Source organism: Monopterus albus, unplaced genomic scaffold, assembly GCF_001952655.1.
Source record: "Monopterus albus unplaced genomic scaffold, M_albus_1.0 scaffold189.1, whole genome shotgun sequence".
NCBI lineage: Eukaryota > Metazoa > Chordata > Actinopteri > Synbranchiformes > Synbranchidae > Monopterus > Monopterus albus.
This window is the reverse complement of record NW_018128069.1, coordinates 972,513-988,132: the sequence shown is the minus strand read 5'-3', so window position 1 is coordinate 988,132 and position 15,620 is coordinate 972,513. Positions and strand designations below refer to the sequence as shown.

Sequence of the window (15,620 nt, the reverse complement as noted above, 5' to 3'; positions counted from 1 at the left end):
AAAGATGGTGTCGAGACTCCTCAGGGTGCTCGCAGCAGACGCAAAGGAGGATGTAACCGACAGAACTTTTACTGCTGCAGGAGGAGGACTGGGTTTTTCCATCGACTTCCTCTCTCAATCATCACATTTCTCCTTTCTATATCGCAGAGTATCTGATAATGATCAGAGGAAAAGAACAAACCTCAGATTCTCATCCAGCTACTGTTTAGGCCTTTTAAGAAGGCCTCAGCCATAAGAGAACAAGTTTTTATATTAGTGCATCTCCAAAGACACAATATCTCCAGAGCTCACTATTAACAAGGTTTACAGTATGTGTCATTGGTTTCATGTTTGTCTGTTAAACAAATTCTAAAAAAAAAGTGAAACTGGAATTTTTGGGTTTCGTTCCAAAATTAAGAAAATCTCATTCAAACCCAGAGATTTATAGCATTGCTCCCTTGATGTGCAGATAAGTACAATAGCTAGAGAGAGAAAGAGAGGGAGAGAGAGGAGTGATGATGTGCCATGTCTCAATTGCTTTACAGCATCCACACAATGAGCTTTGTCAGGGCTTTGTCCTGCCACTCACCACTATCTTGGCGTCTCGGGCGGTGTTTTCTGGCACAGTCACCCAGTATTCGGGCTGCTCCCACTGAGGCGGCTGGTTGTGGACGTTGGTGATGATGACGGTCAGCTCCACAGAGCTGCTGCGGTTCCCTCCGTCTGATGCCACGATCTGCTGGTTGATCCTGGATGTCTGCAGGGACGCGCACAGGAAACAACAGAAGGTCATTTTCAAAGACAGATAGTAGCTCCAGGTGAGTATTTATTCAGAGCAGCTCCTTTTATCATTTTGTTTTAGGCCTTGGTTCAAACCTTCAAATTACCGTAGCTATGCAGAGAATATTTTAACCACGAAAACTGCAGGAACAGCTGTATCAAAGGTATTTAATTTATTTTTAATGTTAGCTATCATAGCTCCTCTTTATCATCTTTTAATAACCAAAATCTAATTTTAACGACCATGCACTTCATTGATAGCTGCTCCAGACATTGTAAAATTAATTACTACAGCAGAGATAGAAAAAGTGAAAGCTTTTGGTTTGCCCATAAACTGTAAATAAAAAAGGGAGATAGGCTGTAAATCTGCCTTTGCTAATTAAGTGATTGAAGTGTTGTTTAAAAGATGGTGTGAGGAAGAGAAGAATAACAGAGTAGATGACCACAGAAGAAGAAGAGCATCATTCACAACAGACATTTGTTAACAGCCCATTTTCACTTTGACTTTGTAAAAAGAAGAAGACACACAATCATGTTTTGTTTATTCACTCATTCATGCACAGAGCTCAGTCCAAGAACAGGAGCTCGATCGGCTTCCTGTAGTCTGAAAGAAAAAACTGAGCAGTGGTGGCAGAAGTATTCTTTACTTAAGTAAATGTAGCAGCACCACAGTGTAAATACTCAATTACAAGTAAAAATCCTGCATCCAAAGTGTTACTTAAGTAAAAATACTAGCATCAAACCAGCACAGCCAGCCTGTTCGTTCCCACAACAGGAATGTTTGACTGATGTCGTGCAGCCTCCAGCTCTGTGCGCATCCCTCCATCTCTCCCAGTATTTGTACCACTGTACCCAGTGTGCGTCTCACCTGTGAGATAGGGTGGTTCACATAAATCCAGCCAGTATTGGGGTTGATGTGCAGGTACGCCGGCTTTTGATTGGACAGTGAGTAGGTGATGGCCGCGTTGCTCCCCTGGTCATCATCGTGTGCTGCCGCTCGGAGGAAACTAGTTCCAACAGGAGAATCCTCCCTCAGGAAGTCTGAGTGGGACGAGAGAGTAACTGTCAACCAGGGGATGAAATACTGCTGCTACTGGTACAACATCTACTGCTACTACGTATGCAACTTCTACTGTTGCTACGCATAAGAAACTGCTAAAAAGGTACTACACTAACTAGTATACACTACTACTGGTGTTACTATTACTATACCATAAACATCTTCAAAACACTACTGGAACAGCTACTACTGTTACTGCTACTTATATCACACATTATTTTTACTGCTACACTACAACTGTTGCCATTACTACTACAGTACCAACGCTAGTACTACTATCACTAATACTCCAGTACCATCATACCAGTTATGTACGATTGCTAGTACTTTGTCTACTGTCTTTCTCTACCAGTACTGCTGCTAATAATAACTGCAATGATATGAAATCTACTACTATACAAGAGCTATGGCTACTGCTGCTAACTGTACAACAAGGACTACTATAAGAACTTCTACTAATTTTTAAAGTTGATAGTTCTGTCTTTGTGCTTCTTGGTTTGGTCTTAGCACCAGCACTTGTCTCATTAGTGCCATGTTTGAACTACAGTCTACTGTGTCACATGATGAGTCTCTCTCCGCGATGTACAGGCTATACATAAAACCATGTTCTCACTTGTGCTCGTGTTTCAAGTCCAGGTACTGAATTGCATTAGATTTGACTGAACACAGTACAACATCAAGTTCTGTGAAGGTAAGCAGATATTATAATAATAATAATGGGAACAGAGTGTTGAGTTGTGTCAGCACTGTGTCACCTCATTTTGTCATTTCTGGATCTCACTCTGCAAAGTCAACAGATGCATTTCTAAATTTATGAATATAACCTCCAATCCTGCTGACTGTGATGTGTGTCAGTGCTGATCAGACAACAAAAACAACGAGCACAGAGGAGGTTCACTGCTGCCTTCCCTCTGTAATACTGCATTTCAAGCATTATGTCAATAATAACGTCCTTCTGACATTTGTGGGCCTCACTGGATACATTTCAACTGAATAAACACGTCATGTCCTACTGAATCTAATGAGTGCTCCACACTTTACTTCTACAAAGAAGCTTGGCAAGCGGATCGTGCTGCACTTTTCTCTTTTGTTGCAGTAACAAAATGTCTTTTTTAAAATATAAACTAAGATCTTCCCCACAGCCTGATATACCCAGTGACAGTGGGACAGGACATGCTGTCTCTCAGATCATCTCAGAGCATCAGATGTGGAAAACTGCTTCCTGACCTTTGCTAAACAATATTACTGAGGGTAGAAGTATTACTAATGGCAGCTAATGTTGCAGCAACAACAGCAGCAGTGCTAGTAGTCAATGCAGCCACAGTAACACAAGCAGTACTAGCAGCAACAGCAGTAATCTTAGCAGCACTGGTCGAATACATAGCTTTTTACAACAACCACTACAAGCATAACTGTAGTAGTACTAACAACCATAGCAGTACGATGCATTCACAGTGGCAACACCAGTAATAGTAATCTTAGTAGCATCTGCCTGGTGGTATTATGTGGTATTATGACACACTCATACTACTAATATTCAACCCCAGTAATTTTAGCAATAATTGTAGCAGCAGACACACTTGTAGTAGTAACAGCAGTACTAATGACAGCAGTAGAAACTCACTTGCAGTAATAGTAATGACAGCAGCACTGTTGTTGTTGACTCACACTGGTTGTAGTAACATTAGTAGCAATGGAAGCAGTACTCACACTCACAGTAGTAGCCTAACGATAGCAGTAACAGTAACAGCAGCAGGACTCACACTGGTAGCGGCTGTTTTCAAACTTGGGGTCGTTGTCATTCTCGTCCAAGATGAGCACTGTGATCTGACAGATCCCGATGAGCGGCTCCTCAGCCTGATCTGTGGCCGTCACCGACAGCGTGAACTCCCTCTGACGCTCGCGGTCGAAACTCACCGCCGTGGTGATCACACCTGACAAACACAGGGACATGTTACAGTCACGCTTCAACTGTCACACTCAGACTTGCATGACCGTATCACTTCAGGGATCCAACAGCCGTGTGAGCAAACGTTTTGAATTTCTGAGCAATAAGCAGAAATGATTAGCGTAAAAGATCTAAGTAGTACTTTCTCCACCACAGGCAACAAGTAACCTCATAAAAGACTGAAATTCTAACTGCAGGTAGTTACTAAACCAGCTGGTTTCTGAAACTGCTGTCGATGTGTTACCATCGGATCCTACCAGTGTCAGGATCGATGTGAAACCCTGACGACACCCCATCTCTGTGCATGATGCCGTATCGGACCTCTCCGTTGATCCCCATGTCGGCGTCATGGGCCTGGATACGAAGGACAAACGTCCCCGGAGGCTGGTTCTCCAGGACGGCGGCATTCAGACTGTAGTTCTGACACTAAGATGATGATTTGAGGAATTAATTTGGATTAAGGCAGAAATAAAACAACTCTTACAATCTCTGAGACTCCTCATAGGTTGATCCAACTCTCAGAGCAAAAGACACAGACACAACAGTTTCACTCACCTCGTGGAAGACCGGTTTGTTGTTGTTGATGTCATTGATTCCTACAATGACCTGTGCAGAGCTGCTGAGTGGGTACGGCCCACCAGAGGCATTATCGTCCGTAGCAGTGACGTTGAGGACATACTGAGGTCCCCTAAGTCTGGGAGGCGGACTCCTCCTCAGCTTGATGATGCCTATACACACACACACACACACACACACAGACACAAAGCATATTTCTTGTGTACTCTTACTTAGCCTGCTCCTACCATGACCTTGCTTCATAGCAAACACAAAAGTTGTATATGACTAAAATACAACTTTTTAAAAATCACTTCCTCCTCCTATATATTTCCATATGACTTAGCGCTCAATTTTGCATCCTTGTTACTTTTTACCTAACCTGGCAAAGCAAACCCAGCAGGTTCAGCACACCTCCAAATATAACATTTAAATGAAGTGAAAATAAATTGCTTCTATGTTTACAGGCATCCAAACACTACTGTGTCCTCTGGCCAAAGGACACTGCAGCAGCAAACAGCCTCCTCGGGAGGCGAGGGCACCTCACAATGTTTCAGCTAATAAAAATAAGGAGGGGAAAAAAAGTAGAGGAAACACATAAAACTCATGACACTACAGAATATCTGTACTCCAGAAAGTACCTGACTGACTTTCATTTTTTATTAGAAGGGCCACTTTTGTCTTAACTGGATGTAAACTTGACCATCTGAACATCTGCAGACTGATTGGCATGGTGCTAAAGTTGAAACATGTCAAAATGGATCTCCACTGGTCAGATCACTAGTCTGACTGCATGTCTTTGGTTTTCAGGGCAAACCCTGCTGCAGCCCCCAAGGGTGGTGGTAATGCACCTGCAGCATGGATGACCAACGTGAAATGGATGTCACCTGCTCAATAAACAGTATCACTGAATCACTTGATTTGAAAAAAAAGTGTCAGCAGATATTGATTAATGCTTATAACAAGTTCCACGGTGAGTTTGCTGCCACAGAAGACCAAGAAAGCCAGAACGTTTTTTTTCCATTTTTACTTAAAAAAGAGACTTAAAAAAGTTGTTGGAGATAAATTCCATGTTGCTGATTTATCATTCAGCTCAACATGTAATGTTATTCTAAGAGTCATATTAGCCTCAGAATCATGGTCCAGTTAATCTTCTAGTGGCCCTGGGGGAGTAACTTGCTGTCAGGCCCCTGCTGACCCCCACAAAACATGGCAGTTTCATTATGTCCCCAGGCACCCAGTAAAACTGATGACAGGGTTTTCCCGACCATAGTAAGGCTCAGGCGCAGCGCCTAAGTTGAATGAATGCAAAAAGGCAATGTTTCAGAACCAATGTAAAAACAATAGAGAGTTATATGCGCTGAAAAATAAATCAGGTAACCTGATGTCAAAATGAAATGTAAGCTGCAACAGGATAGTCCCAGCTTTTGATTCTCATGTCTTACATACACCAACATTAACTGCATGACTTAAACCAATGACGGGACAAAAAGAAACTCGTTGCTGTCGGGCCTGTGACCTCACTGTAGCCAGTGGGGAAACAGACAGCACACTACGGTAGAGGCACCACTCTGTAACACCGCTGAAGGATTAGAGTGAATTGAGTGTTTCTGTCATTCCAGCAACTCCCAACAGCATGAGACATCTTCACAGACAAAACCATCAGCTGATCTCACATCAGTGATGGCAGCACAGCACATTCTGGGGGATGGCGTACACACAAATGGTCACGAACATCCGTTGTCTCTCCATCTTTTACGTTACATTACATAAGAACAAATCCTGCACTCATTAGCGTTTTGTTTGTTTGTTCAGATGAGCAAAGGGGTACTTTTAACTGCCTCCACAAAGAATACATGAAGTAGAATATAACTTCATTGGTGAGTAATTTATCTGAACAATGATAATAAAGATAAATTGCTAATGTAGCTATGTTAGAATTTCATATGAATAATCTTCACCAGTCTTTTACAGTTAATTCATCATCTTTGGGTTTTTGCTTACATAAGAACAAATCCTGCACTCAATTTAATTATGTTACCTAGGGCTTCAGTGAACAATGATGAGCATTTTTCTGATATTTTATTCACTGATCAATCAGTTGGCTATTGAAAAAGGTTCCAAATGTACTGACAAGTTGCAGTCTCTATGTTGGAATCGTACAACCTTGATGGAGATTCTCTCTTAGTTTATTGGCTGACACAGGAGCAAGTTCATAAAAAAAACTTTAATACATATTATTAAAATATAAACCAAAAACATTTTAGGTCTTTAAACTAGATCTTTGAGAGGATTCGACATAGAGTAGATGACTGTACAAATTAGCATTACTACAAATTTATGATTAGACAGATTATGTAGATCCAAATAATATAGAGTAAGCATCATGCTTAAGGGCCTCTGGAGGTCTGGGGCCCCGAGGCAGTTGCCTGCTTTGCTTTAATCTAGCCTTACTCAGTGTCCAAAATAGTAACTGTCAGAAAGTATAAATAACAGCTGCCATGTTGAGCTTTAAACACAGTGTAAATATGAAGCTGCTGTGTTGTCGTGAGTCTCCACTGTGTCGGCACAAACCCCCCGCATTATTCTAACTCAGGCTTAAAACAAAATTCATATTATTCTGCACTAACAATCACCTCCACATTAACATAACGGTGCAAACAAACAGACAAACAAGCAGCTTTGGTAGGAACAGAGACACGGTGGCCGGGAGGGAGTGAACACATCTACATGAAAATACTCCACAACACTTTGAAGTGACAAAGCAGAACAGCCGAGCGAGCCAAAGGCCATCTGCTCTGTGTGTGTGTGACAGAGGGAGTCTTAATTTATCATTTATGTGCAAATATTTGTGTTTATATCTGCTGTGTGTGCATAAACACTGTGTTTGTGGGTGTGTTGCCGAGCAGTGGCGCAGTACATGCAGGGTGACAGAGGCTTAGAAACACACACACACACACACAGATATAACACACAAAACATGACTGCACATCACACTGCTGCATGTGAAGTCTATAGCCAAAAGACACACACACACAGACTAACATGCCTAAATAATAATAATAATAAAACATAAACAGTTCACTATAGCTCACACACACATACACACACACCAACTGTCATCATGTCATGTTTCAGGGGGTTTCAGGGGGTTCGTGGCCTTGGTGAAGCTACCGAGCTTTATCCCCTGATACTTGTTACCACAGCAACAATCACTTTACTGCATGTGGTGCGAGTGTAACTGTGTGCATGTGGGGAAAAGTTTGTGCCGCATGTTTGTTAAAGCTACCAGCTTGCTAAAAAAACAAACAACATTTGTCTAATCATTTATCTGTTTTTGTCCTATTAGAATTTGTTTCGTGTTCTGTCTGAACACACCTTCAGAACAGTAAAATCATCACCGTGCTGGATTAGCTGGTGAATTATTGGTAAGTAGTTTCTGAATGACTGAATCACTGCGTTCAGCATCTCGATGACACTGCTCACAAAAAAATACCTGCATCCAATGTCTCAGTTATATTTATATGAAATACAACAAACATTTGTGTGTGTGTGTGTCTGTGTGCATGTGCATCGTCTTGCCCTCACCCTTCTGGTTGTCCAGCAGGAAGTTGCTGTCCTCGTTGCCGCCAGTGATGGCATAGGAGACGGCATCTCCGTCCGGGTCGTTGGCATGGACGATGGCGACTAGTGTGTCTGGACCGGCGTCCTCACTGAGGAAGGTCTTATAACTGATGGAGAGAAAGATGTGCTGAATCTAAACTACCCATGAAAGAGGAGACTCGGTGGCAGAGTTAAGAAAAAGAGAAGGTCAACAATTAATTCAAGAAATAAGAATAAATAAGGAATAATATTTACATTGTTATTTTTTTTCCAATTGCATTATACCCTGTGCCATATAGTATATTATTAATATGAATATGCTACATTATTATCTTATACAATTGAGACACTAGCTTTCCTCAGTTTGCACATTCACACTTTTATTCTATTGTTTTACTATTATTCCTTATTTTGTTTGAGCATATTTTGGTTTACTTATTATTTCTAGATAGACTCTGTTTACCCTGAGCCTGTTTGGCTCCAAAATTAATTGGAAAAAAAAGTAATTTATCTTACAACTGAACAAACAGAATTAAAAACAAATAAGCAAGAACAGAGGAAGGAAAAAGTTTCAGACAAGATAACAAACATATGCTACATAAATAGAAAATAAAGAAGTGTAAGAAATGAAAGTAACAAGGTGTGAAGGAGACAGAGTGAGAGGTGCAACAGATGGAGGAAGAACAGCAGGATTAAAAATAGGGTCTGAATTAAAAACAAACTTAATTAGAAGACAGATTGTGGGTGAGACAGAGAGAGAGACAGAAGTTAAAAATCACAAAAGGTGACGAAAGGTTAAGAACTCCTACACGCTCTGGGAGAAGACAGGTGCCTCGTCGTTGCTATTGGTCACTCGGACTCGGACAGAGGCAGTGCCAGTGCGGGGGGGCATCCCTGCATCCACGGCAACCACCACAAACTCATAGATGTGATTGGGCCGCTCGTAGTCCAGACGACGGGTGGGGCTGACCACACCATTGGGCGTGATGTCAAAATCACTGCCGTGAACGAAGTAGGAGAGCTCCGAGTTCACACCGGAGTCACAGTCCCGCGCCAGCACTGAGGAAGATGAGAAAACATGGAAAAGGACAGGAGGGAAGGTGGAAAAGGAGATGTAGCAGAGAAAGAGAGGAGAGAAATCAAGGAAAGGAAAAGGGGCAAGGTGTTTGGAGCAAGAAAGTAAAGAAGGAAAAGATGGGGAAGAGGAAAAAAGAATGGAGATTAGGTTGAGAGGGAGCAGAGAAGAAGATATGAAGTGGGAGAAGTGGAGGACGATTTGAGTAGGGGAGGACATGAGGGGAGCAGTAGACAGGGGGAGAGAGAACACATAAAAACAATGAGGAGTATAAAGGGGGAGGATGGAGAGAAAGAAGAAGGAAATGAGAGGTAAGGTGGCGGAGGAGGACAGGGTGGATAAAAAGTGAGCGGTGAAAAAGTGGTGGGGGCAAATAAAGAGGAAAAAGGTGGATGGAGTAGGAGAAAGAAGCGAGGAGAAAAGGTGGTACAGGTGAGGAACCAAGTGGAGAGAAGTGGGTGGTAGAAAAGGAAATGAACAGAAAACAAAGAGCAAAGGGTAGTGGGGGAGGAAAAAGACAAGACATACAAAACACATAGGAGAAGGAAAAATAGAGTAGGAGGAGAGGAAGAGGAGACCAGAAATATTTTATAAATCCATTTGTCTGTACACTGTCGAGTGTGTGTACATGTCTGTGTGGACAGATTCTAGTTTGCTGTCACTGCTGTGAGGGCATTGTCCTCCCAGCTTCAAAAGGCTGTTTGAGCATTAAGACCTGACTTTAGGGTTCAGGTTAGAATCAGGGTTACGGTCAGATGTTGAACTGTGATGGTTAAGAGCAGGGGATGGAACTCAGTGTCCATACAGCTACATAAAGATCAGTGTGTGTGTTGCTGGCTGACGGCCTAATAAGAGCAAAGCCTCGCTGAAGGTGGACTGTTTGATATCAACCAGTATCCAGCAGCTACACTAGATGACTGACACACGCCCAACACACCAAACACACAGTGCACAGTTCACCCACAGGTGTAATATGCTGGTGTTGTGTTCATTGGCACAGGGCAAATCATTTCTCAGGAACTCAGATCCACCCCCTGTGTGTGTGTGTGTGTGTTACCTTGCAGCAGTGAGGTTCCAGGTGCAACGCTCTCAGGTATGTTGTCTCTGGTGTAGATCAAGTGCAGGAACTCTGGCGTGCAGTCATTTTCATCAGTTATGTGGACGACCACCTGCAGGGGGCATCTCAATGTTACTGTCTAGTGTCATGTCAGACTTAATTTGTTGTGCAATTTTATTTGTAATCTGACAATAAGCATTGTCACCCAGCTAGTGAGTGATTTCCATAAGAAGCAAGCTGTGACTATACACTGAGTATATAATATTAGCAGCAGTGTTAGTTGCGCTGATTAATGGAGACTGCCAAACATGTAAATTAATTTATCTTTGGTATAAAATTAGTCAGAGAGACCGGCTTTAGCAAACTGCACTTTCTGTTTTCCAAAATAACTCATCCAAACATTATGAAGACAAACATCTCCTACTCGGGGTGAGAAACCCCATTTCCATCCAGCTCCTTCTCTCTGTAAAACCTCCTCCACCACCCAAATCCCAAACCTGTCTGTCACTTCTCTCGCCCCCGTTCCCCTCCAGTTCATCCACTATCCTGAGCCGCTGGAGCTCAAACTAAAACGTTATTTTCCATTCCAATAAAGCCTGATTCAACTGGCGAGGCTGCATACCTGACCACCTGAACACAGATTTCCTATGCAGCCCTGAACCTCCGACATGCCACCTGTTCAGTAATAAGAGCAGGGCAGCGGAGGGCCATGACCAGGAGATTTAGATGCACGGCTGCCTCTGCAAACGTGGGCGGAATATTTCACATCAAAACAGGAGGGAAACTGTGGCAAAGATTTGAAAGGAGGAAACAAACACTTTTTTTCTTAGTGTAAAAGTAAACAAGCTGTCTTTGTTATTTGGCCTCAGTGAGACAAATGGGTGGACAAAATAAGAGAAACAGCTCTTTAACACAGACTGCAGCTTCCACCAGTGGTGGAACTCAGATCCTTTACTTAAGTAAAAGTAAAAATACAACTGTGTAAAAACCCTCTGTTACAAGTAAAAGTCCTGCATTCAAAATGTTAAGTACAAAAGTATTAGCATCAAAGCATATCTGAAGTACTCATTATGCGGAATGGCACATTTCACATTTCTGTACATCCTATTGTGTTAAAGTTACTGATGCATTATTGTGTATATCACATTTAATGTTGCAGCTGGTAAAGGGGGAGCTAGTTTTAACCATCTTCGTTTAATTTGAATTACTGCTGGGTAGCTTGTGAATTTTCCACTGTACATCAATGATGTCTTATAATTATACTGTCATTTTTGTATTAATCTGGTTATGAAAAGTCACTTTCATGGAGGAGGATTTTTGCAGGTGGTGTTCCTAATAAACTGACCACCTGCCTTATGCCCACTCTTATATGCATCTTTCACTTTTTCTTTGTCATGTGTGACTTTACCCTGTTACTCATCTTTAAACTTGTAGTTATCAGGCTGAAGGGCGACCTCTTCTGCTGTTTGGCCAGTTTTTATATTTTGTACTATGATCTTCTTGTGGCAAGGTTTCTCTACATTTAAATGTGATTTACCTATTGATTTAACTTTGATTGTTCCTTTACAGGCACCCATATTAGGTTTTGTTGTTCATGGTGTTCAGCTTTTTCATTGCTCTGATGGGTTCTCTGCAAGAACCTCACCCTCAATTAAACTGTCTACTATATATGTAGAGCTAAAGGACATATGAGCTGTGTTATTACATTGTGTGTATTTATTTAGTGCAACTGTCCCTTTGACATGGGTGGCCCTGCAGCTTCATATATGCTACTGGACAAATGTTTGGACACACCTTCCCAATGAATTGAATCAAATTACCTTAACCCAATTCTAACCTGAACCCTAAAACCAAGTGTGACCCCTCAAACAGCCCTTTGAGGGGTGTCCTCCCTCTCCAGGTATAAAACTGGTCCTCTCAAAGATAGACACACACACACACACAAGCAGAGCAGGGACTTTAGTGTGGATTAGCCAGCCGAGCTTATAGAGCAGCAGAGGCCTTCGGGCATGCCGACAGTTTAGCAGCTCTTCTCTGTCTGTCTCAGCCATATGGACACAGAGCAGATGATGGATTTCTCTATGTGTCTGAGTGCATGCGTAGTAGGAACCGATGTAGCTATCCACTGTATAAAGTCCTCAGAGTTCACCATGAGAACAGAAGTCAGTACTTGGCTGCCAGGTTTCTGCACTTTGCATATTCACCATGTGTGCTGCCCCAAGTTCATCAATAATACTGAAAACTCTAACAAAGCCAGAGCTTAGACTGCTGACTACAAACTGATCAGAGTTGTCACCATGAGAGCTTCACAGGGTGCTGGCTGAATCGAGACAAACAGCACAGTGTTCAGCTTGTATAATGAGCACATAAGCAGAATAAACAGTAACTGTTACATCAGAGTGGCTCTTCAGCTGCGGCACTTTTATCTCATCTGAAATGAATGAGCTTTGGTCAGAGACAGGCAAGTGTCAGGGGTCAACATCTTTTCCCGGCATCTGCGAGGAGTTGTTCAGATGGTAACATGGATTGTTCATCAGCGGGGAGGGGCTGTGCTGCCCTCCCTGTCCCAGGAGGCTTCACACCCACTGATGTTTTCCTGCTCTAGTGTGAGGTTGACATACAGACGGTCTTCAGAGGTTAAAATGCTATTGTGTGAACGTACCTCCGCCACGCCGCTGAGGCTGGTGTCGGGCTCAGAGGCTCGGACCTGCAGGGTGTGGAGGTTGTGCCCGCTCTCGTAGTCGATGGTCCTGGTGAGGCTGAGCGCTCCACTCTCCTGGTTGATGCTGAACAAGTTCCCAGGATTCAACAGTAGCATGTAGGAGAGACTCTTCTTCTGGAAGGAGATGGCCTGAACCGTCGCAACCCTGCACACACAGAGGGAGGGCTGGGGTCAGGGTCTGCTGCCAAATCCCCCAGTGTTCCCATCTGTACATCTATTCAACACACACAACAACATGAGAATCACAGAGCCTTGAAGGTGAGTCAGGCTACTCTCCGTCTTTTGATGGCACTAAATTTCCACAGTTTCAACTCTTTGTACCAAGTTAGGCTGAACACATCCATCAGCACTGGTCGTACCGAGATGATATCCATGTTCACATCATATGGGATGGATTGCAGATATGGGCAAGTGTCCTGACTATGAAACCTGTCAACATGCACATCTTTGGATAACTCCAGAAAACTGCAGTTGTAACAAAGGCAGCCTGAGATAAGATGATAAACAATTTTGCCTGACAATGCACTCTCACGTCTCTAACAAACATGCAGTTGATAGCAGCACTGCACTGAGGCTTTCTTCAGAGCAGACCTCTGGTTTAAGAGACCAGAACCATGGACCTCTGCAGGAGGGGGTGAGACTTTCTAGTGTCATAACTAATGTATTTTATGTTTAATCTGTCATTGATAGGAAACACCAATACAGGAGGGTGTTCATGAGATGTCAGAAGGTGAGCTTCGCCGCCTGGCTGCCTGATGTAGTCTCAGATAGTACTTTGTCCGTGACTGATGACGTGACAAGAGAGGAGAAGTACAGACAAGACCAGAGGTCAGTAGAAAGCTGGCCTACATTTTTGTTTCCAAACTGAAGAGGAGCTGTGACATGTTGGTCAAGCTCCAGCACTACAGCCTTCATGGATTATTCTGTGCTCAGAGACATCACAGCCTGGGTAATCGGTTTGACTGAAACACATACACTGAGACACACACACACACGAGGACATAACACCCCATAACAATGAACATAATGGCAGCAGAGACACAAATAAAAACATTCAAAAATGCAGAAACAGACACCCAGACACACTGCTCACAGGGAGGCATGGATACTTGATATTAACACAATGTGTTTCTGCACCAGCTGCCCAGAGAGATTCTCTCTCTCTCTCTCTCTCTCTCACACACACACACACACACACACACACACACACACACACACACACACACACACACACACACACCTCTTCATGTTTATCCAGACCTTGCTTTTAATACATATTTGAATTTGCCACACTTTCAAATTCTCAGCCTGAGGCCACACTCGGACATCTGGGTCCTCTTCATCCATCCCCCCCTTCCTTCTCCTCATCCCTCCATCTTTTCCCTCTTCATCCTTTCTCCTTCTGTCTCACTCTAAAGGGCTCATCTCTTCATGCATCACATGACATGCAAAGCAAGGAGCTGACCGTGGAGCCACACACAGATGCTGTTACCACACATTTTCTGAGGCGATGGAATGCAAATGATGTTTCCATAAACATGGAGGACAAAGACAAACAGGCACTTGTGTTCATAAACACACAAACGGCTGACAATCTCAACACCAGGCATAATACTGCAAACATTACTAGCACCACTGTGTCCATAACCCTATCAGAGACACAACAGCTTTGTCATAACTTTATCCTGAGCAAGTGTATGAGCCTGAGAGTTGGAAAATCACAATGTAGATGTTGAACAGAACAATGATACTGAACAGTTCTGCCAAATTTTGAATTATATCCTAAATATCCATACATGTCAGTTACACTACAGGTTAAGATCCGGATAATGTTGAAGCAGATCATCATTTAAAGATGAAGACTCCTTGGCCTACGCACCTGATGCAAAAACTGTTGCATACACTTGTCTTAATATATTTAAAGATCAAGATTTGCCGTCTCTCACTTTGTCCCCTCTTTACTTTCAGGTCCTGAACACCTTCCCTCTGTCAGCCTACTTTACTGAACTGGTGTTAAGCGCTTCTGCTAAGTTTCAAGCTGTGTTCCGCTTGTTCCTGCTGCTTTGACTAGTGTAACTAAAGATCTGGTGCTATCAGACATCATCAGACGGCTGCAGTGACTCACGGTTGGCCGACAAGTGTGTTCTCCGGTATGTTCAGGCTGTAGGTAGAGCTGGTGAACTGTGGTGGCCGGTAACCAGCCAGAATGGCCACTGTGGCTGATGGGCCTTTACGCCCTTGTCCGTCCATCACCTGCACACGCAGCAGGTACTCCTTACTGGGGGTCAGGGGTCGTCCTGTAGTCCTGATCTCACCAGAGCGACGATCCACCTCAAAGCACTCCTCCCCTCCTGGACAACAAGAGTGGAGAGCGAGACTGAGGGAAATACTTGTACTTCAATTGAATTATGGAGACTGTGGTCACTTCCATCTCACAACATATGGAGCTGAAGTCCTGAACCCACAGCTAACTAGTCTCTGTTACATTAACTACAGTGGATTTTTCATGAGTCTAAAAGTATTTACATGTCAGATGTTCCAAAACAAGTACTGACGTCTTTTTCTTTGCTTTTTTCACAACAAAGAAAAATGTTGCTGAGTGTCTTCTGAAGTTGTAGCTATTAGAAATAAGCATTTGACTGTTGAAATGTGTTTGAGAAGTATGCATATAAAGAAAGCAAAAGACAACAAAACAAAGATCACTTTTTAGCTCCAACTGCAGCTGGTTTGGCTCCGAGTTTCCACTGCAACCTACGACCTTAACCATAGTGTTTTCATGGTTAATATGATGTTCTGTTATGAATGTTAAATTTTGAAAAATGTGGCTATGTAAAAGGAGCC

At 42.9% G+C, this 15,620-nt stretch overlaps 1 protein-coding gene across 1 annotated transcript in view; it reads right to left on the bottom strand.

Annotated features, from left to right (window-relative positions):
* LOC109970077 (neural-cadherin) overlaps positions 1 to 15,620 on the bottom strand; it is a 93,376-nt gene that overhangs the window by 27,525 nt on the left and 50,231 nt on the right. The window contains exons 3-12 of the mRNA XM_020617398.1: positions 14,905 to 15,130; positions 12,720 to 12,924; positions 10,058 to 10,169; positions 8,735 to 8,984; positions 7,911 to 8,053; positions 4,323 to 4,495; positions 4,025 to 4,193; positions 3,583 to 3,753; positions 1,628 to 1,800; positions 569 to 736 (exon numbers count right to left, since the gene is read on the bottom strand). Of these exons, the coding sequence (XP_020473054.1) occupies positions 569 to 736; positions 1,628 to 1,800; positions 3,583 to 3,753; positions 4,025 to 4,193; positions 4,323 to 4,495; positions 7,911 to 8,053; positions 8,735 to 8,984; positions 10,058 to 10,169; positions 12,720 to 12,924; positions 14,905 to 15,130 (1,790 nt within the window). The remainder of the gene's footprint in view (positions 1 to 568; positions 737 to 1,627; positions 1,801 to 3,582; positions 3,754 to 4,024; positions 4,194 to 4,322; positions 4,496 to 7,910; positions 8,054 to 8,734; positions 8,985 to 10,057; positions 10,170 to 12,719; positions 12,925 to 14,904; positions 15,131 to 15,620) is intronic.